At 35.1% G+C, this 23633-nt stretch overlaps 1 protein-coding gene across 1 annotated transcript in view; it reads right to left on the bottom strand.

The window, feature by feature from the left end:
* LOC134543277 (pre-mRNA-splicing factor 18) overlaps positions 1-21346 on the bottom strand; it is a 29914-nt gene extending 8568 nt beyond the window's left edge. Inside the window, exons 1-4 of the mRNA XM_063388187.1 lie at positions 21135-21346; positions 18892-19012; positions 16514-16680; positions 13260-13478 (exon numbers count right to left, since the gene is read on the bottom strand). Of these exons, the coding sequence (XP_063244257.1) occupies positions 13260-13478; positions 16514-16680; positions 18892-19012; positions 21135-21197 (570 nt within the window). The 5' untranslated portion in view covers positions 21198-21346. The remainder of the gene's footprint in view (positions 1-13259; positions 13479-16513; positions 16681-18891; positions 19013-21134) is intronic.
* Positions 21347-23633: the final 2287 nt, after the last annotated feature.

Raw genomic sequence — 23633 nt, 5'->3', positions numbered from 1 at the left:
CATAAATCTTAATATACTTTCTTATGGTTTTATGAGTACATTTCACAATTATATTACCAAATTAATGATGATTGGAACTGTAACTTGATTAATTTCTTAAGGCTCGTGCTCAAGCAGAAAGTTAGGTAATTTAATTACATTAATTTGCTCCAAATTTGTTTTTAGTCCCCTCACTATGTGATACTTTAGGAGCTTGTACGGTGAAGTCCTCAACGTCGTCATTTTCCAGCATTGTTTCATTAACTGTGAAAGCAGCAATAATATCTGCATCGGACACAATGTCTTCCATGGTATCATTCTGGAACCACCGTTCAAACGTCATTTCCATCGGCTCCTGCACATCCAGGCAGTCCAGTAAGTTTACATTTTCTGCATCATTATGTTCAACAAACTCATTTCCCTCATGATCAAGAAGTTTCCACCAGGAATGAACAAGTGTTAATGACTGCCTAATTCCGAACATCTGCCACAGATCCAACAACATCCAATAGGTTCTGGATAAGACATTGACCATCATCGTTTGCAGAAAGAAGGGAGGATAACAGCTTGCTCCTATATCTTCTCTTGAGATAAACAAAACTCCTTGGTCCATTGGCTGGCATAATGCTATGACATTGGGTGGTAAACCAATAACTCGCATGTAACTCTTCAATGTCTTCAATTTAACTCTTCAATGTCTGGGTGGCAAAAACGCATTATCCAAAATCAGAATAGCCTTCTTTGGCAGGTTTTTAGATTTTAAAAGCTGCTCAACCAATGGAACAAATACTTCATGGAACTATTCTTTGAAAATTGCACAGCTAATCCAGGCATGTGACTGGTTTCGGTACCAAACTTAAAAGTTTATTTATTCATTTCAATGTGCTTAAATGCACGTGGTTTCTTTGATTTTATTATGAGACCATGTTTTAATTTGGGCTCACCTGTTGCATTAATAAATGCTAGGATTGTTACCCTCTCCTTGCTCCTTTTAAAACCTGGGGCTGTCTGTTCTTCCTTGAAAGAAGACTTTTCTCTGGTAACAGTTTACAATTTAACCCTGTTTCATCACAATCGTACATTTTATGAAAGTTTTCCTTAAGGCCGTGCTTCAACCAAATCCAGTCTGGCCGCAGGATACACATTTAAATGGAAAATTAAATTTCACTTGATTTCCACAATTTTTGTGATAACAATGTCAAACAAAAACCATACGTATTGTAGATTTTGAATATCAGAGTAGTGGTATGTTTTTGAAATTCTTTATTTCAAGATGGCAATATAATGTAATACATTATTAAAAGTATAATATATTTCAGGCTATTCATTTAATCACTTGAACAGTGGTTTGTCAACCTCTCAGCTAGGCACGAGGCAGAGACAGTTCTGCATGTATAACTTAGTGGTTAGTCTTTTGTTATTTACAGGATAGCAAATAAAAACAAAAACTGATAGCATGATATTCATGTATTAAAAATGGTAAATTTTGGTGCTCAAGCAGTTCATTTTCACAAATTAAGTTTATACATGACTTTAAATTGCTTTTTTCTGTGGTCAATTGTTGATATGTAACTATGGAGGAATAATGCCACACTGTTATGCACACATACAGTATACTTTATCTAACACAATCCTATTCAACCCAAATTATAATATTCCACTCTATGTAATTTTTTTTGTTTAGATAAAGATTGCTATTTAATTGATTTTATTGCCAGCTTGATTAATCTATGTTAAGCTTTATAAGAAAAAAAATCTAATTCGATTAATTGTAAAGTTTAAATTATAATTCTTCATAAATTCCATCAAATGAACTATTTAGAGTAAATAAATTGAATGCTTGATAAAAAAAAATTTGATGCAATAAAAATTGTAATTAATAATTACTTCCTTTACACTTTACTACCTAAAGTTCAAAACATTTTAATGCTTTAAAAATGTGTTTAAATACACTCTACATAAAAAAAAAAAAAAACATTTACAGGAAAGACGCAAGGGTATCTGTTCTCATTGAGCCAAGTGTTTCATTATTAACTACTTCAACATGACTAATGGCTAATTGGAGTTCCTTTTTAGCTCCACGATAGTTACTTTTTATGAGCTAAACTGCTGCACCATAGTATATCAACACACAACCTGAGAACGAATTTGGTTATTTTTGGAATCACCTATTTTTATGAGTACAAGACTCAAGCCTTAGAACCTAGGTGCATTTACTTCCACTAAAAAATATTGCTTTATAATAATTACACTACAGAAAAGATGACTGGAGAACTTACTTGTATTAAGCCAACAGAAATTAAAAACAGTTATTATTCTAGTACATTGTCTTAATACCATTATTTCTACGTGTATTTAACATCTATATATCTGACTTTACTAGAGGCAACTGCTAAAGAATCCTAAAACATACTCAGCCCCAAATATAAATAAACATTAATAGATCAGTACATATTTTTTAAGCAGTTATAATGGGCTAGTATGTTTGGGCATAAATTAAAAAAAACTACCATTAAATAAAGAGATCCCATCACGACCAAGAAAAACACACCAGAGTGGCTTGTGTGATGGGATGCGTAGCTGCACGTCATCCTTGAACGTGATATGAGACATTGACAGAATGCATATAAATGCATATGCATGATGAACCTGACTACTTATCCATTTAGATACTTAGAAAAGAGAACGAGTTTTAATTGACCATTAGTTATAGGATTACACGTATCTCTCACTTAGCATGGCTTCAGATTGCGCAGATTCATTTAGCACGATATGAATTTTACTGCCCCGGCCTTGAATAGCACGTCTGTAAATTTCAGTTAACACGAAATCTCTGCAGGAAAAAAAAAGTTGAGCACGATGCCACGAAGACTGTTTCTTCTTCTGTAAACAGATGAGCCAAACAAGGGGGGAAGAGATGTGCGTGCAGGTCTGTCTACGCTATCGGCTGTTGTACAAACATCAGCTATGGCAAGTTAAATTGCGGCTATGGAGTGTAAAGGCCAAATGCTTTTACGTCTGCGTGTATGCCACCGTGCCGTACCGTTGTCACCTAGCCACAAACCAGGCCGTAAACTCAGTCTAGCCAGTGGCAGGGAATTCACTCAAACAAAAGCAACGTCTGCCCATTCAGCTGCACTGTACGTGCTTGATCTCTCATGTCATAATGCATAGTGTTCAAGTATTAGAGACAAAACTAGAAGTATTACGGCACACAGATTGTCATGAAGGCAATGCTTATGTAGGTTGCACTTTATTTTTAAGCAAGTCAACTGTGTGCACAATTGTACGAAATAAGGACTCTGTTACCAAACGTTTATATAAGTCTGATGATGTTGGTTGTACTAGCGGGAATATATTTCAGATTAGATTCACGTGGAAAAGTTGTTAAATGAATGTTGCAATTAAAAAAATAATCATTGGCCTGACAGAATTGGTGTGAACTAGGTGGTTATACGCAAATAAGCACTTTAATTTTTGAAAAATTAAAATGTAATTATCCGGACAAGTTATGAGGATCTCTCCTCCTTATTGATAACCCAGCCTTCATATCCTATTAGGATGCACGGATACGGATACGCCATATACGCAAAATGGAAAGGCGTTAGAGATGCGGCTATGCCCAGAGAGTGAGGCTACCCATCCCAGCATAGGCACCACCACAGTCCCCTTACCTCAATGAGCTCAAAAGGTGCAGCATTGCTGGCGTCTACCCAATTCTCCCACATCACACTGGGACTCCTCAATCACCCAGTGGTCCGGTGGAGGTCTACCCAACCTCTCCCAACTTTCCAGGCTGGTACCGGAGCTGTGTCATCGCTCACCACGTCGACTCCGCATCGGGCTTGAGAGGCCCTTGGAGCCTGCTCCAAGCGATAGGAACCACTACCAAGTACAAGTCCTACCCAACAAGAATCCTGGGCCTTAGAGGGAACCTCAGCAGGGCACCATTCAAACATGGTGGATTCTCCCCGTACTACTACCAACTTTTGGTCTACTCGGCAGACTGTTCGCCGGTAGCTTAACCAGACCGTCACGAGTCAGAGTGCAGCCTACGGGGTGTCCTCGTCTCGGGTACCCTCCGACCCGCCGTACCTCGGCCCGACGGGTTTACAGCCGATTAAGCCCCGGATGTGACTACACTCGTCAGGCGACGACCGCCGTCAGCCCCAGCTGGAAAATGGCAACCACACTGCCTGGGCTGGAGGGACCTGGGGGTTACCTCAGTACCTCCACCGACTGCTGGGCCAAGGGGGCTCCTTGTCGAGCAGTTTACAGCCCTTAATTATCCGGACAGTAATATCTGTTTCACTGTCAGAAAAGGATGGTTTGAAAAGGTACGCGATGTGTGTTGGTCACGCCCGGGTGGGCAAGTCAGCCGGCCGACTGACGATAAAGTACATAACCACGTATCTCCCGTTATGCGGTGTTGTATGTCACATACAAAATGCAATGTGATGCAGATAAAGATAAATGGTGTGATATATTAATAGTTGAGTGTTATTCAACGCATTTATATTGGGTCATTCCATGTCAAATCAACACACCCATTTTACCTCACCATCTCAGGTTTTGATGAAATTTTGCACAGATGTTACCTCCATACAGACCAACAAAAATATAAAATTTTAGAATGATATATCCATCCGTTTTTAAATATTGCTTTGTAAATTTTCGAAAAAACACTCAAAAACGCGTGACAGGCATATTTTAAAATTACCATAACTCTTCTCCAAATAAAGTTAGAAAGGTGAGACAGGTGTCATTTTGCAGCATTTTGGAAAAAGTGAATATTTTATTTTTTTCAAAAAAAATTCAAAAAATTTTTTGTACAAATATTAAATTGTCTACAAAGTTTCAAAGTGGAGAGTTAATGGGTTCATAGTAAAATTATTTTGTAATTGTAATCATATTTATACTTTACTTTACCCAATTATGATATTTAACCATTTTTATAATTATCATAAGTTATGTTGAAAGTATAAACACATAAAATTGATTAAAAATCAGTAATAACACAATTGCAATTAATTCTAGTGCTACACTTTGCTTGTCTCATACAGGATTTCAAAGATTAGTTCAGACAAGCATCCAGCCACTGGGGATTCCCCTCAATTTGCTTTGGGATTCCCTTACTTTGGGATTCTCCTTGCATTGCCTTGGGATTCCCTTAGCTCTGTGATACCCTTGCTTTGCCCTGGGATTCCCCCCTAGCTCTTTCAGAGTACTGTACAGTAGAGGTTTCAGCTAGTTTATGCTAGGAGTCTGTATTGTTCTGATGTAGTATCAAAGTTGTTAGTACAAGTATCAGTGCTACGTCTATATAAAGAGTGACCATTTGATTCATATTATTAGTGGAGTTTATGCATTCTGAATTAAGAATGTTGATATTTAGTTTTAAAAAGGTAATGTGTTCATCATGATAGTGACTGAAACCCTATGACAAGGTGGGCAGTTTACGGTAAGAAATGGCCCTCAGTGAATCATTTTTGAAGTTACAGTGTTTTAATCCATTAAAAAAAAGCAATCACAACATTAGGGAAAAAAGAAAATTAAGGAATGTTACTAGTTGGATGTGCAGTTTGTTTTCTGGATTGCCCAAGGTAGCAAAAATTTGTGATAGCTGTAGAATAGAAATTACAACATTACAAACTGCTGCTGCTGCTTCTTCTTCTACTCACCAGGATAACGAATCAAGTTCAGATTCTGATAAAGATCCCAGTTTTTCTGCATCCTCAGAGGTGATTGGTTCATTAAATATTTCACTACAAGGGCTAGGAGAATCTCCTATTAATAGGATAAAAATCAAATCAAAAAGTCATGCAACCAGAAAAATTAAAACAATTGACTCCACAATCAAAAGGAAACTTTTTGAGTTGCCAGATAATTTCTCTGAGGATGATGGTGAAGATTTAGAGAAATCAGTTTTGCAAAACCTCAAAGCCAATTTCTTGATTTCTACTAGTAGGAGCAAGAAGTTAATGATATTAACCTGTTTACCACCAAATTGGGGAGTTAGAAAAATAATGCGAGAGTTGGATGCGCAAACTACATGGTACGACAATCAAAAAAACTCTTGGCTGAAAAAGGAATGTTAGAAAGTCCTAATCCCAAACCAGGAAAACACCTCTCAGAAGATGTAGTTGAAGCTGTCCCTTTATTTTATGAAAATAATGATGTCAGTAGAGTGATGCCTGGTGTTAAAGACTGCATAACAGTCACTGAACCTAATAAAAATAAATCAAAAATATCAAAAAGACTTATTTTGTGCACTCTGAAAGAGAGATACACTTTATTCATGGAGAAATTTCCAAATATTAAAATAGGTTTTTCAAAATTTGCGGAGCTTCGTCCAAAGCATTGTATTTTAGCGGGTTCTAGTGGGACACATGCAGTGTGTGTATGTACAAGCCATCAAAATGTCAAATTGATGATTGAAAATGCAAGATTATGTGATTTAACAAATGGAGAATTCAAAACCTACAAACATTGCCTACCAAAAATGGTATGCAATCTGCCAAAAATAGATTGCAATATTGGACATTGTACATATTGTCCTGGTACTGCAGCAATACGGACCGTCCTTGAGAAGTCATTTGAAGAGCACCTGATACGAAAGATCACATTTCGGCAGTGGATTTCAGTTGACCGTGTTGCAATTTAGAGACATTGCAGAAATCATCAGCAGATTTAATATATTTACTCTGTGGCAAGCTGTCACTCTTAGTCCGCCACGACTTTATTGCAAAACAACAGACCTCTTTCATGAATCACTTAAAGGAAAATTTAAAAGAATCTGAATTTGCCATCACACTCGACTTTTCAGAAAACTACAGTATGGTTGTACAAGGTGAAGCCCAGACTTACCACTGGACTAAGGGACATGCCACAGTTCACCCGTTTGTGATCCTTACTAATATTATAAATGCGAAAGTAACTCTGTCTGTCTGTCTGTCTGTTTGTTACCTTTTCCCGACTGAACGGCTGAACGCATCGTAATGAAATTTGGCAAGGAGATAGATTATATCCTGAGGATGGACATAGCCTATCTTTTGTCTAAAAAAATAAATTTTAAACGGGTTAAAAAAATATATCTTAATTTTATGTAATGTGTGTCATAGATATACAAACTGTTAGTGTCAATCCTCTATGTCTGCCGAGCAATAGCTTTCAAGCCATTACGTTACGTTATGCTATTGTAAGGAACTAAGTAGAGAGTAAGAAAAAGATAAAGATCTTGACAGTTTGTAGTTTCGCCATATTTGTTTCAATTTTCAATACCGTTTTGTATATTACAATTTAAATTGCAGAAAAAAATAATGTTTCATAGACACACAAATAGTGAGTGTGTGTCATTTCTCTATGTCCACGAGGTCTCGCCGCGTCAATTTTCTCCTTGGGGCGAACCCGTCCGCTTAGTTAAATAAACAGCTATTATCGTTGAATGATTTCATAATTTATTTCATGAAAATCTGCTCTCATAAAAAAGTTAGTTTTATAGACATTCAATAGGTGTCTCGCTCTCCCTGAAGATCAATCTATGAATCGTTACAAATTTATTTCCTTTATTTTTTTAGTTTGATTTGATACAATATGATTTCACTAAAAATCAATTTCTACCCATTCCTATTTTCATTTCCACATTACGAAATTTCACTTCTTCCACGCGGAGGAAATCCACGCAATATTTTTGCATGCAATTAAAAACTATTTTTTAATGATACCAAAGAAGTATAACTTCTCATGTGCGTACCTAAGTACACGCGCCCATTTTTTAAAATTTAATTTCTTTATATATTTTTTCTCCCTACCTAGGCCACTAATAATTCTTTTAAATTTCACGTGTATGTTTTCAATGTCATTCGAGTTGTACAATTTTTTTTTGTCAAATTGGTCATTATTTATACTTTGTGTCATTTTGGAAACATACATATTTTAGGTATTATGACAAATAAAAAAAAATTAGTTTCACTAACATTCTTAGGTTTTTATTGTGTGGATAGTTTCAAGTTTAATATTATGTAGGTACATAAATTCTTAAACTTATAAATTTATTCGAAATTTATTCATTCTATTTGTCGATATTGTTATTTTTTTACAGTACCTACTTATTTGCAAGGAGTTTGGTTTAGTGTTTATAATTTATCTGCTGAGCGTCAAGAGTCTTAGGGCTGCTGAGACCGAAGACCAGAAATATTTATCAATTATGTAATATATTGTTGAAAAATTTGAATTTTACTATTTCAGGAAAGTTGAATTTTTTTATTAATTAGAATAGTTACGTGTAATTGCCATCTTCCTTTATTTCATATTAAACATTATGTTTGGTTGAGTGTGAGATAATTTTATTCATGTATGTTTTAATTTCATTTTATTTGTTATATATATATTCTTACCTACCTACTTCTATTAAATTTCAGGCGGATGTTAACATTGTCATTCCAGTTGTATAAATTTTTTTGTCAAATTAGTTGTTATTTATACTTTTTGTTTCATTTGGGACTATGTTTTTTTTTTTTTTTTTTTTTTACTTAATTCAAAGATTTGTGGTGTGTACAGGGAGTGACATCTCTATTAATTTATATACTCCTTTGGATACGCGGAATATTGCCACCACAGTTTTACATATAAACAAATCCTACAAATGTTTTAAACATTATGTATGAGAAATAAAAAATAGTTTCACAAACATCCTTAGTTTTTTTTGGTGTGTATAGTTTGAAGTTTAATATTATGTATGTACGTAAATTCTTAAAAATACAGTTATTTATTAATTTATTTAGATAATTATTCATAGGTAGGTAATAAGCTTTCTATTTGTCAATATTGTTATTATGGTAGATAGGAGTACAGTAAATGCCTACATTCTTATATTCCTTTATATCTCTTTCGAGATGGAGTGTTCCAAACCATTCGAGGTCCTGAACATCCACTTTCCGCAAAAGTGAAAGCCCCAAAATTTCGAAATATAAGAATATATATAATTGTATGTTGGCATGTATGACGTCGATAAACTCTTACACCGTTTGACCGATCGCCATGAAAGTTGGCACATCGAAGTGTTTTTATCATGGAGAAGATTTTTATACTAACCATTTTTTTTGTAACTCGCCGCTAGATGGCGCTGTAGCGCATCAACTTCTAAACCTTTCAACCGATCGCCATGGGTAAACAGAAAACCATAGGTCACAGATACACAAACAGTAATTATGTGTCATTTCTTAATGTCCACCACACTGGACATATCGCTATCCATATTGCTGTAACTCGCGGACAATATATCACCCGGTGTTCAGCCCGGGCAAAGCCGGGTACTGCAGCTAGTGTATTATAAAGGAGAAAAAAGAATTGAACATTTGATCTACGTTGTAATTTCTGACTGCCTAGAGCACAACACAGTTGCTGTTTACACATTTCAAAGAAATTTGGTTGCTTTTTTGATTACAAAATTTAAAAACGTTCCTCATAAGTTCTTTTACTTTTCAGATGGGTCTGCTGCCCAATATAAAAAATAAGAAAAATTTCATCAATTTGTGTTTTCACAAGCCAGACTTCAACATATCAGCTGAATGGCATTTTTCAGCCACAGATCACGGTAAAGGGCCTTGCGATGGAGTTGGAGGTACGGTTAAGAGATTAGCAGCTAAAGCTAGCTTGCAACGACCCTACGAAAACCAGGTCTTGACCCCTTTCCAGCTTTATGAATGGGCAGTAGAAAATATTTCTGGTATTAATTTCACTTTCACTACACAAAGGATTACATAGAGTCAGAAATATTTTTAAAAGATCGTTTCAATCAGGCAATTACCATCCAAGGAACTCAGCAATATCATGCATTTATACCTGTTGACTCAAGAACATCAAAAATTACTGTGAAAATATTTTCTGGAGCTACACATTCATCACAAGTAACTGTTACAAGATCACTAGACAAACCGCAAATAGGAGACGTAAAGGGCTATACTGCAGTTGTATATGACAATAACTGGTGGCTAGCTTATGTTATGGAGAAAAAAGAAGAAATTGATGAAGTGAAAGTAACATTTCTCCACCCTGCTGGACCATCACCATCCTTTTCTTATCCAGGGAAACCAGATGTATTATGGATTCCTCTCACAGATGTGTTATGTACAGTAAATCCTGTGACACCAACTGGAAGAATTTATGTGCTATCTGAAAATGACACTTTAAAAACCAATGAAGAATTTTTCAAGTACTGCAATTGAAAATTGCAATCAAACATGTGAGTGCTAATTTCCTTTCTTCAATTTATTTCTCATTTTAAATTATTGTGCAGTGAATCTTGCATATATTGTACTTCAGCCTAAAGTATTTCTCATTTTAAATTAAATTCCATGTAAAATTTAATTTAAAAATTGTTCAGTTTAAGATACTTTCAGTGTACAGAATATAATTATCCGATTTTTTTTTGTGTATTTTACAACAAGATTTTACTGTATTCTGTTATGCTTTCCTTTGCTGCCAACATTTAACCTGTGGTTTGACAAAAAGGGCCTTTGTTTTCAATTAATTTTACTATGAACCCATTAACTCTCCACTTTGAAACTTTGAAGACAATTTAATATTTGTACAAAAATTTTTATAGAATTTATTGGAAAAAAAATTAAAAATGCACTTTTTCCAAAATTTTACATTTTAATTAAAAAAATTATTTTGAATCTTATTTTTTTCTAGACCTTATTGTGTTACATATCACATGAAAGGCCATACCAAATGCTGCAAAATGACACCTGTCTCACCTATCTAACTTAATTTGGAAAAGAGTTATGGTAATTTTAAAATATGCCTGTCGTGCGTTTTTGAGTGTTTTTTTCGAAAATTTACAAAGCAATATTTTCAAAACGGATGGATATATCATTCTAAAATTTTACATTTTTGTTAGTCTGTATGGAGGTAACATCTGTGCAAAATTTCATCAAAATCTGAGATGGTGAGGTAAAAATTTTATTAAAAGTGTGTTAATTTGACATGGAATGACCCTATTACGCTATTACGTAAAGCATATTTTCCTATACAATTTTAGAACACATTAAATAAATTAGCCTTGCTTTTTATGGAAACTAATGCTTCAGAATACACAATTTCGAATAACACGAGCATTTTAAGGAACAAATTAGTCGTGCTAAATGAGGGATAGGTGTATTGCTAAACGTCATCAGCATCATATTGTCTGAATGCATCTCCTAAAAAACTATTCCTGCTCTACACGATGCCAAATGAAGAGTCCAGCCGTACCAGGCTCCCAGTGCTGAAAATCTGGTGAGCTCATCCGAGGGCTCTGTTGACAGTTGAAACTCCTAGCTAGGCACATGCCTGCTTTACTCAATGAGCCAGAGCTGGCAACACTAGAAGACCACGTGGTCACGCCGGTGCCCCCTTCCCCCAGAACAATACCATGGACTCATCCTCTTTCTGCGATCCCTCGTTCACCGCTTAACACAAGTTCTACCTAGCGACCATGATTCATAACCATGACCTTGAAGCTTGCCCTTAAACTGAGACATACCCTCTGTGTCCCCAGATAGTTTTTCCCCTATAAATACTAGCTGCAGGACTCCACAGCATTCCTTCAAGCGAACAAGCATGCCAGTGCTTGTGACAAATTTACGATAGTTGTCTTTTTTTAAATTCTTCATAAAATTTCAAGGCCTTCTTTTGCAAGACTGGCCCACTAATTGGTGTGTCCCTCTCTCTTGTTTGGCAAAACCAAATGTAAAGTGCTTCATTTACCTCATTAAAGTCAATTTCCTTTCTTTTAATGTTTCTGTACACGTTCTCTTAACACACGACTCAATTTCCGTCCGCTTATTCTTCCCGTCTCCAATCGTACTTTTGCTGACTCCCAAGTCTTTAGCCTCTGCACTGACACTTTCTCCCTCATCCAGTCTCATTAATGCCCGCAACTTTTGCTCCATTGACAAGTTCACTCGTTTTCTTTTACTGGAAGATGCCATTGCAAAGTGCTGTCCAGCACCCACAAACTGTGAAACAGCCCTGAACAATACAGTACGCACAGTCACTCAAATTTTGTTACGCAATGCGGATAAGAAATCGACTAATCCCAGCAAAGGCTACAGGTAGACTGAACAGCTGAGCATGCTCCGGTGCCAGATACGTGGTGGAGGAGTGGGAGCGTGGTGCGAGACAAAGGAACACCGGACCTTGAACAGGTCTACGCGAGCGCTGGCTTTTTCACCCTGCCAGTGTATGGCCAAGTTATCCGGACTGTCGGGTTATTGAGTGATGAGTTTTCGGGACTCTACTGTATTATGTTACCCAAACAAAATCTTTGTGACACAATGACAAGTGCAAAATAGGTATCATTTAACTTATAAAAATAGCATATTAAAAGAAAATGGGAAAAAAATAATGAGTATGTGTACTTATGTATGCACATTAGGGGTTATACTTACTTCGTGTGATAAAAAAAAAACTACTATTTTGGAAAAATAATATAAATAAAATAAAATATTAACATACAGTTGTTATAATATAAATTCAATCAAACTGAAGTACTACAAAAACTAACTTTAAGTTTGCATGCAAATAATTAATAGAAATAAAATAATAAAAGGACTGGAGCGATATTATAAATATGGTTGGTAAAGCATAAATTGATTCAAATTAAAAAAATTAAATAAATAATTTAAAATTCAAATAAATTATACAAACAGGAACATAACAGCATAAACGCACGGAAATGGCCAGGAGACTACTAAAGTGGGGGTGATCATGTCTGCATTATTACATGCTAACTGCATAAAGCCCCCCTTTTTTTTCTTCAGCTAACTGTTGTGCCATATTGGTTAAATGCCCAAAACAGTGGCTGAAGTATAGTGTTTGAAGTGTGGAAATAGTTTTCTCCTAGCAATTCCTAACCCCATTCTACTAAACCTCCCACTGAAACTCCCTGCCAGCGACAATGAAAGCTTACAAGCAACCTGACATTGTTATACGTATGGGAACACAACCTCACTTATATATGGACCAGTATTCAATATTAATCATTAAAGTATATGATTTAAAAGCACATACATAGTTTTTATTTGTGTGCAGCTTTTTTTATCCTGTGAAAATTTTGTTGCATGGTGTGTGCACATCATAAAAAATACTCGCTCATCATTTTTTCATAAGGTGCCTACAAAAGTATAACTTTAAAAAAAATAAACATGGCATATGAGAAAGAGTCTTTAGTAATTTTGTGCATTCAAAAACACTTTAACATTCCACCTAAAAAACCATTATCACATTCCACTTACCTGAATGAAATGTGTGATCACCCTCATATCCAAGTCTTTGTCTCCTTTGCCAAGCGTGGCGGCCATCTTCTGTATTTCTTCATACGTGATGCCGTCATCTTGCACTTTGACGTCGTTCGATTGGTGACCCTCCCCATTCGGCGTGTGGGATGCAAGTATCTCATCCAGAAATGCTTGGTCAACCTTCTCCAACGCCTCCTGAAAGTCGTTGCGCAAGCCCTGGAAGAAAACCAGAAGTCAAATAAATATGTATATGTTACCAGAATTACATAAAAAAAATTAAACTCTTCTACTCAACCAAGTCTTTTAAGGACATGATCTACAGTAAGAAACTATAAAAGCCTATCATTCCGGAATTCAAAGGTGTATCCTCTAGAACACGAGGCCAGTGACATACCACTGCAACACCTTAATGTCTGTTCATTTAAAATATTGTTAAGACAGCATAGGAAACACGACCAAGTAGAAAAAAAGTATTTACTTTTCTAAGAAATCTCTATAAACAGAAGATGCACTTGAGCCCTACAAATTGCAGCACAGCACATTTATTTAAGTTGTAATATAACCAGTTCACAGGTGAGCAGGACATAAGATACGAGAGTGGCACGTGTCCACTTTCTACTTGACTGTTGGGCTGTGGTTGGCACTAAAATTTCAAGTTAAGTAAATAAGAGCCTTTAGCAGCAACCTCTTTTATCTTTGGAATCCTCTGGCAAACCCAAAATACTAGCACAATCTTGGCCACATGTGACGCAAAGTGTAACAGATGTTCCAGATGATTTCTTAAGCCCGCAGTAATTTAGAGCCCCTAGGCCTAGAATATTCAATTTACATACCAGGTTGGCCAACGATTATAAAATGAACGTCAATTATAAATCATAAATCTTGCAAGTCAATTTGTAAGTAGTATGGAGTTTACTTTTCCAGCGTTTTCATTTTGACCAGATATTATAGCATTTGCGTTTTTGTCAGCGCAATAATACAAGCAACTCTAATTCATGACAGGGGAAAGTGTAATTTACACACCAATATTTTGCAAGGATGTGCTTGCAAAACTGTTTTAAGCACTCAAGTAGCGATAACGTGGAAGTGTGGTGGACCAATATCCAAGCAATGGGCCAGCAAACACAGCAGTCTTGCTCGTGCAAAGAGTAATCCGAATGAGCTGCATCAACATGCGAGTGATGCACACAACGGGATCCCACAAATAGACACTCAGTATTGTTCTTAAAGTTCATCTTCCTATCTAAATGCATGGGAAAAGAAGGTTCAAAAGTTAGTTCTATTCTCAGATAAATGTTTACTATCTCCTTAGAATGTCCTGATATTGGTACAAAAAAAAAAACCTACAAATGTACATATGTTTTTGGTTGATTGTGAAACTACTCCAAGACATAAATTGTTTAATCTCACAAATACATCTGGTATAGCCATTAAAATTACAAATTTGGATGAAATTGGTATTACTGTATATTTTATTGTATTCAAGTTTTACACATTGAATACAGCATTGTTAAAAATAAAAACAAATTCCACCAAAATCATCTCTTATAAAAATTAAATAGGACAAAAATTGAAATTAATCATCTTGTCCCTAAATATTACTATAGTTTGATGTTCATTACGACAATGGTTACTCAAGTGATGTGATAAATGTAACTATGCTATAATGCTCTAAGTGCCACAAATATGTATATGAGTAAATGTGCGTAACAATTACAGTGTTTCGAACTGAAGCAGACAAAAAATTATAAATTACTAATAAAAATAGTAAAGTAAAACCTCAGTATAACAAACTTGAAGGGACTGATTTCGGATGTGTTTGTTATAGTGAGGTTTCTTTATAACGAGGAGAATTCAAAACTACAAGTGATATGTATACAAAAAAGAAATTAAAAAGAATTGAATGCATGACGCTAAGGGCCGCTTGCAGAGTAAGGTAAGTAAATCCAAGCAAAAACTTTGACCGTTAAATGAAATGGAGAAATACTTTATTTTGCATCAAAGTGACAACTATGCAAGCCTGTATAATTTTTTTTTACTAAGACAAACTTTTTTGCCTCCCTAACCAACACCATAGGCTACAGAATATTTAATTTTATGGTAAAATATATTGCATTCTTTTTTTTAATCCATTATTGTAAACAAAAAATAATTATAGCACCGAAAAAAGTTAAAATTCGTCGTAATCATCGCATATGGTTTTGTCCATCCATAACCTAATTTGTATGTAATTAAAAGTAATTCATCAAAGCTAACCTCCAAACAACAAAATATGCTAAATATATAGCATTCTTTTTTTTAATCCATTAGTGTTAACAAAAAATAAATTATAGCACCGAAAAAAGTTAAAATGCATCTTAATCATTGCACATGGTTTTCGGCATCCATAACCTAATTTGTATATAAACAAAAGTAATTCATCAAAGCTACCTCCAAACAACAAAATACAATAAATATATTGCCTTCTTTTTTTTAAATATATTATTGTAAACAAAAAATAATTATAGCACCGAAAGATAAAATTAGTCGTAATCATCGCTAATGGTTTTGTCCATCCATAACCTAATTTGTATGTAATCAAAAGTAATTCATCAAAGCTAACCTCCAAACAATAAAATACTCTAAGTAGAATTTATTTTACCACAATTAGAAAACAACTCTTAGACTCCTGCGAATTTTAGATAAGTAAAACTTCCACAGAATCTAAAATAAATATCGGCATTCATGACAACAAACGAACAAACGAAAGAATGCATATTTCCACAGAAACAGATGTAACTTTTGTAGGTGGGATTTGTGACAAATTTTCTTGGCGATGTTCGGAACATTGATTAATTGAAGTGAATATTTTTTCCCGCTAGTGGTGGTGCAATGTGTTAGCTTCGAAGTGCGTTTCAGTACGTCAATAGTTCTATGGTCAAAGTCAGCCAATATTATAAGATGTGGGAATATTTGTGTTTGTTTACCGAAACGTAATATTAACGAAGCAAATTGTATAAATATGAAAATTCTAAGGATATTTTTTGAAAATTTTTAATTGTGCTTTCGCCGTAGTGGGGGTTTTTGGTGGAAATATGAAAAAAATACTTCGTTATTTTGAGGTACAAATACATAGGGTTAAATGGCGTTTTGGTGGGACCAAACAACTGATTCGTTATAATGAGGATTTCGTTATAAAGGAGTTCGTTGTAAGATGTTTTACTGTATGATGAACTGAGAGAGAGAAAAAAAAAATAAAGCCTACAGCATACCTTATTAATTTCTGGCTCCAAAATTTCACTGCGTCGCAACCTTTTGAACGCGTCCACCTCGGTTTCCCCAAACAGCAAGATCGGCTCTCCCCTCTCCCGAAGTCGCCTGATCACGTCCTTCCTCGGCAGAGTCGTGTGGTCTTCACCGTCGTCTTCTGCTCGACCACCTAGGGAAGTTCACGCACCGTGACAGATGGAACAGCATTTCACATGGCTACACAATTTGAACCCTGCTACTGTAAAAAAAACAACTTGGTATTAATATCAAATTGAGGAATCAAACCTCAATTATTTGTTTACCAGTAGCAAGTAGGTAACTTGCTACTATTTTCATTCTTAGGATACTACAATTGGCTTTTCTGTGTGCCTCCTCTCCTCCCTCCTTGTATACAAAGAATTAGCATTAACAAATAGTACTAAGTAAATATGTACATGCCAACACAATAAGGGAAAAAATTCAAGATCATATTTGTAAAAAGTCACCCATGGTGCTCATCATAGCAAAATTGAGTTCTTTTTTATATATGAAAAAAATTAGCAATTAAAAATAATAGGTCAGGCAATTTCTCTTCCAGGTAAATATTTACTCGGGCGGTATTTCCGAAAAAAAATGTTAAAAATCCGAAAATACCTTTATTTAATGCTCTTCAACTTCCTCTTTTCATTAAAAGCGGCGGAGATTAGAAATTCCAAATACTTTAGGAGATATCGAATTTTTAAATTTCTTCATATGTAGTTGAGCGGTATTTGCGGAAAAAAAAGTTCAAAATCCGAAAATACCTTTATTATATGCTCTTCAACTTCCTCTTTTCATTAAAAGCGGCGGAGATTAGAAATTCCAAATACTTTAGGAGATATCGAATTTTTAAATTTCAGCACAAAACCAGCACATTCCTGTGGCGTGCGTGCACCATTGTTTCTTGTTTACGTACGAGTATCTGTTTTTTTTTAATTGGATAATGATGTCACGTGATTGTTCGTGATAGGCCAGAATTCAAATGAACTAATACGTGATTATTTAGTTCAATTATTGTTTAAAACAGTGTTTAATTACCGCCTACAACTTAGGTGAGTTTTTAACGTTTCTAATTTTAAAGTCTTATTTGTTATTTTGATATTGTTGCGCAAGTAATAAGTAACAAAAAAATTTACGTGAGTTGTTACTGTACATCCTTTGTTACGGGTTTGTTATGTAAGGTCAGTTACATTATAAATAATTTAAAACTAAAGAATAATTAAAATTAATTCACATTATTTTTAATATCACCTTAGTTTGAAAGTATTTATAATGTAACTGACCTGACCTAATCGACCATTTTAGTTTACTGTTCACCCTCTCTGTCCGGGTTTGTTTGGTCAGGTCAGTTACATTATAAATATTTTAAAACTAAACAGCCATTAAAATTAATTCACAAAATAATTTTTAATGTCGGCTTAGTTTGAAAGTATTAATAATGTAACTGACCTGACCTAATCAACCATTTTATTAATTACGCATTCACGATTCACGTATTCACAAACACAAGGCAAAATAACAAAAATGGCGCCGCTCGAATGGTTCCACAGGTCTTGTATTGCAAAATTAAAAAATTTGATATCTCCTAAAGTATTTGGAATTTCTTATCTCCGCCGCTTTTAATGAAAAGAGGAAGTTGAAGAGCATAAAATAAAGGTATTTTCAGATTTTTAACATTTTTTTTCGGAAATACCGCCCAAGTAAATATTTACCCTCTTCCATACATTGACAGTAACAACAACAGCAAAGCATTACTGAACACACATGCTTAACTATTAGTAGGCACCTAATTTAAAATGTTTGAAGTGGCAATAAAACAATTTTTTCCAGAACCTAAATATTTAAAGGAAGAGTTCACATATTATTACTACACGATTCTAGCAAGATGCAATGTAATTCATCTCACTCAACAAACGTTTTGCAAGTATCTGCAATATGTGTGAAAATCTAACCTTTTTAAACATACATTAATGTAATAAAACATTCACCAATCCTACACATTATTAAGAATTATTAGCATTTAAAACAACGTACTGTTTCAAGTACTCATCATTGCAAAAAACATATCTTTTCATCAACAAGATCGTATACTGTAAAATAATTCTCCCGTTTCTGCTAGTAAAATAATAAAATGTTTTAACTTTAGCTTTTTTAAATCTGTTTATTTAAACATTACATAGGTTAAAAATATAATAAATTTTTATTTGCTTCCCATCTTTATTATCAGATTCATCAAAATTAATTAAAATTATTTCCTGAACCACACCACTCGAATCTTGCTTCGAGAGCTATTTGTAACTGGCATAACATATTTTTAAGAAAAACAACTTCTCAGCCCAACCCTGGATATTCCCCACTTTACCTTTTGCTGCCTTACTGCTGTCGCATGCTGCCTCATCATTTCTTTCGCCGTACTTCTGCCAGTATTCCTGTTCCTCTTTCGCCTTCAGATCGGCCCTTTTGAAGAATTTCTTGTCCGGTTGCTAACAAACAAAAAACACATTGGAATTCCTGAACAGAAGCACAGAGGCATAGCCAAGACATTATTTAAATGGGGAATGTTTATTTGTTTGGCAAAAATTTTGGTAAATATGTATTGTACGGATTAGCGCCAAAAAAAATCGTACAAATATAAAATAACTTTCATTATATGCTATCTTACAACCTCTTTTCAGAACCGCCTGTGGAGATAAAAAATTCCAATTACTTTTGGAGATATCAAATTTTTTAATATACATTTTTTGGCAATTTTTTTAAAAAAAAATTTTTAAAATCCGAAAATACCTTTATTCTGTGCTCTTTAACTTCCTCTTTTCATCAAACCCGGTGGAGATCAGAAATTCCAAATACTTTAGGAGATATGGAATTTTTTAATTTTCATGCTGTGCACTGATGCGGGGTTCAACGGGAAGTCTACGATTCACACATCCTTCTGGACATACCCGAATACTCACGTTGGCAAGCCTTTTCTTAAAATTAGCAAGAAGTAATTAAAAATACTTTAAAACACTGTGGATGGTTGGTTATATTAGGTAAGTATAGCTTCATTAAAAAAACTATAAAATCATTTTATGGTTGCTTAGCAAATAACTTTTTAATATGTAGCTATCCAGCGCTAGGAAACAGTTTACATGATTTCACAGTATTTTTAATGTAGCTATCCTAACCAAATCAACCATCCACAATGTTTTGAAGTATTTATAATGTAGCTAACATAACCTAATTGACCATTAGTTTTCATAAGTTGCATATTTATTTACAATAAACAAAAAAAAAAAAAAACCGAAGATGCACGATCGGGCGTTTGCCTCTCGTCTGTTGAAAGAAGGCTTGCCAACGTGAGTATTCGGGTATGTCCAGAAGGATGAGTGAATCGTAGGCTTCCCGCGTTTCCACCATTGTTGCTTGTTTACAAGTATGATTTTTTTTTTCCGTGACGTAGTTGAACGACTACGTTGAACGTAAAAAGAAAATTACGTGAGTTCCTACTGTTCATCCTTTTTCCCGGTTTGTTAGGTCAGGTCAGCTACATTATAAATACTTTAAAACTAAACAACCAGTAAAATTAATTTTTATTATTTTTAATGTTCGTTCAGTTTCAAAGTATTTATACTGTAGCTGACCTGACCTAATCTACCTTCGTCCCATTTTGTTAGGTCAGGTCAGTTACATTATAAATACTTAAAACTATACAAGTAAAATTAATTGATATTATTTTTAATTTCTGTTTATTTTGAAGTATTTATCATGTAACTAACCTTACCTAATGGAAAATTTCTGTTATTTAGGCATTCACGCACACACGGCAAAATATAAAATGGCGTCTGTTGAATGATTACATAGGGCTTGTATTGCAAAATAAGAACGGCGATATCTCCAAAAGTAATTGGAATTTTTAATCTCCGCAGGCGGTTTTGAAAAGAGGACGTAAAAGAGCATATAATGAAAGTTATTTCATATTTGTACGATTTTTTTTGGCGCTAATCCGTACAATACATATTTACCAAAATTTTGAACATTTCACTATTATTTTTTACATGCAATCTTAGGTAGCTCGGCTTATGGGCTGTAGTCGTGTGAAGGGGACAAGTTAAGGGATGTTTTGGTCCACGTTGCAATCCCCATTTTTAGGGAGATAGTCTCCTACCAACCCACGAGCCAAGCAACCCCAGACAATGGCAGCCATAACCTTCTATAATTTTGGTTTAGTCCAAACAAATTAAAACAATTAAGTAATTGAGGTAAAACTATTCTATGTCTACTATTTAGCGATAACAATATTTAATTATGTTAGGTATAAAAGGAGACATAGGGAATACAATGTTCCCCGCTCAAAACCTCATATTCCCAAGCTTGTCCCCAGAAAGTAGGGTAGTAATAACATAAGAGATGCCATTTTGGTGATGTCATGGTATCGCTTTCTAGAATAGTTGGAACACACTTCAATGAGTAAAATTGGACATTTTATTATATTATAATACTGAAAGGTATATAAGTGCTAATTAATGTTGCACCATTGGCATCACAAAGAAATTAAAATGGAAATCACTTCGGGTCAAACCCCTATTTTAAAACGTAAATAAGTAATATACTTGTCAAACATACCAGTAAATTTTTCTCCTCGAGCTGTTTCCGTTTTCTCTCAATTTCTGCCTTCAAAATGTTCATGTTCAGTAATAATATTCATGGCCAACTAACGAAACATTCCAAGTACAGAAAACGCAATCTTAATCAAATAATGTGTATGAATAATTGCTGGAATCACGACTCACGTACAATTCTCCATTATTTTTGATAAACTAGGGAACCGCAGTGATGCCAGGTCATAATGTTACAAATTCCCGCATCTGATGACAAAAATTCCCTTATTTCCCTCATTGGAGTGTGAAAATTCCCTCTAAAATCCCTCTCACAAGCGTTTTATGTTTTAGTGCTAAAATTATGTAACGGTATCGCCGGACACTGGTATAACACAAATAATTGTTATTAAATAACTGTTAATATTATTTACAAGCTATAAATTCACCTTTTTCGTACATAAAAATAAACATTCACGTAATTTACATGAATAAGCTGAAGAAATAAACATGAAGATTAAATATTCAGTTAATTAACATGAGGATCACAAGAAATAAAACATGAAAGTCACAATTAACAGTATGTTTCCTGTTTCCGAAATATTTATATGTCAGAAGTTCCTGGAGGAGACTCCTCGTCATTGTCATACAATTGTTTTGTGTTGTGAAGTTTGAGGTGTTCGTGCTTCACTTGAAAAGAATTGCAGTTGATGCCTTTACTTTGAAAACACGAACGCACGATTGCCACGGCATTCAAAGTGCTGTCACTAAGTCTGTTCCTTTTCTTAGTTTTAGTGTCGTTCACAATGCTGAATATTCTTTCAGCTTCAGCATTTGAGTGTGGAAATGTTAATGCCAATTTCGCAACATAACCAAGGTTAGGAAATATTTTCCGATTATTGAAGTCTGTTGTTTCAGCAATTTTGCACCACATTGTATCTACCGGCATTGTTAGCAATTCTGTTTTTTCTTTGTCACTAAAAGAATGAGGTAGTTGTTGCCATTCTACGTTTAAAGCAGTCAAATTAACTGAAGTTTTGTATAATTCTGCAAGAGTTACGATATTTGGTACAAGATCCCTCCCACTATAATGTAAAGCTACATTGGGATCAATAAATGCCAGTTCCTTAAAAATTGGTTTATCCAAAGGTAGGCGCTTTTGCATTTCTTGAGCAGCTTCGGAGTAGAAATCAAGGCACCTTTTCCTAAAATCTTCAACTAAATTTGGTGGAAATGTTTTTAGTAAATTTTCACATTCAGGACCCAAATAAACTGAATTTAATTGCACAAAATTTGATGGATTTTTGCAGTTAGTTTTGACAACATCTTTAATTGCCTCCTTCTTCATAAAATTTTGACAAATTTGCTTTAGAATTTTTTCTGATTCTTCTGACAGTTTGTGTACAATAATATTTCTGGACTGAAAGATGGCATTGAAAGTATTAAAGAAGTTCAATGAATACTTGAGGAACAATAAATTAGCCTTGGTCATGCCATTCTGCAAGTGGGTAAGAATGAATTCAGCACTCTTGAGTTTGTCTTCAACTACTGCCAGCAAGAAGAAATGCTCGAGTGCTGGCCATATTTCCAGAACTCTACATATACACTGATGCATCGCTAGCCACCGAGTGTTTGAGGGCTTCAGTACTTTCAACCGTTCAGCATGAAAGAATTCTTGGATATCAATCAACTGTTTACATCTTTTGGCACTGCCCGAGATGTAGTTGTATATTGCCCGAAGTAACTCTTCTGCAGATCCAGACAACTTCTCACAAGCTTTGCTTGCAACCAAAGCTGCTGAGTGGCAAATGCATGGAAGCAAAACAACATTTGGGGCATCGTCACGCAAGTGTGAAAAAAATGAGTTTCTCGCTCCCACCATTACTGAGGCACCATCAGATGCTACACCAACTGACGTCGTACCGACGCTACCCTTAAGCCGGTTTCACCCGATCAGTGGCAGGTTGCCCTTTCGGAGCGCATCCTCTCCAAACCCCGGACGAGTCAAGTGAGAGCTCCGCCACGGGACCTAATTCGATGCATAACTTATAAACATAATATAAGTACAATGATCAGTCCCGTTAATTTCAATCACCACCAACACTTTAATTACTTAGTTAATCAATGCGCATCAGTGTAATTACGTGTAAACAACAGTCGTCCACTGACTTATATTTTCAAACAGTTACTTGCTAGTTTGTCATATATCAAGCCCTCAGCAATTAGTTTCCAGATACTAATTTGTAATTAAGTACCTGGAACGATTTTTTTACTTAAACTTATAGTTGTAAGGTGATATAAGTGTCTTGGCGCGCGGCGCGGGGTGGTGGGGGTAGCCCGGAAGCTACCCCGCGCGGCGGCCATCTTCCGGCAGTCTTCTCCAAGCTCAGGCCCGGGGCGCAACTAACGTTCCGTGAGCGGCCATCATCTTTGAATTCAACGATCACTCATTCTGCCATGTGAGTAATTACCCCAAAACTTCCTTTTATTAGCTGCCCACGTGTCCCCGAGCCCTTTTTCCGCGGAT

This window comes from Bacillus rossius (genome assembly GCF_032445375.1).
Source record: "Bacillus rossius redtenbacheri isolate Brsri chromosome 9 unlocalized genomic scaffold, Brsri_v3 Brsri_v3_scf9_2, whole genome shotgun sequence".
NCBI lineage: Eukaryota > Metazoa > Arthropoda > Insecta > Phasmatodea > Bacillidae > Bacillus > Bacillus rossius.
Note: the sequence above shows the minus strand (reverse complement) of the source record. Positions and strands in the feature narration are given on the sequence as shown.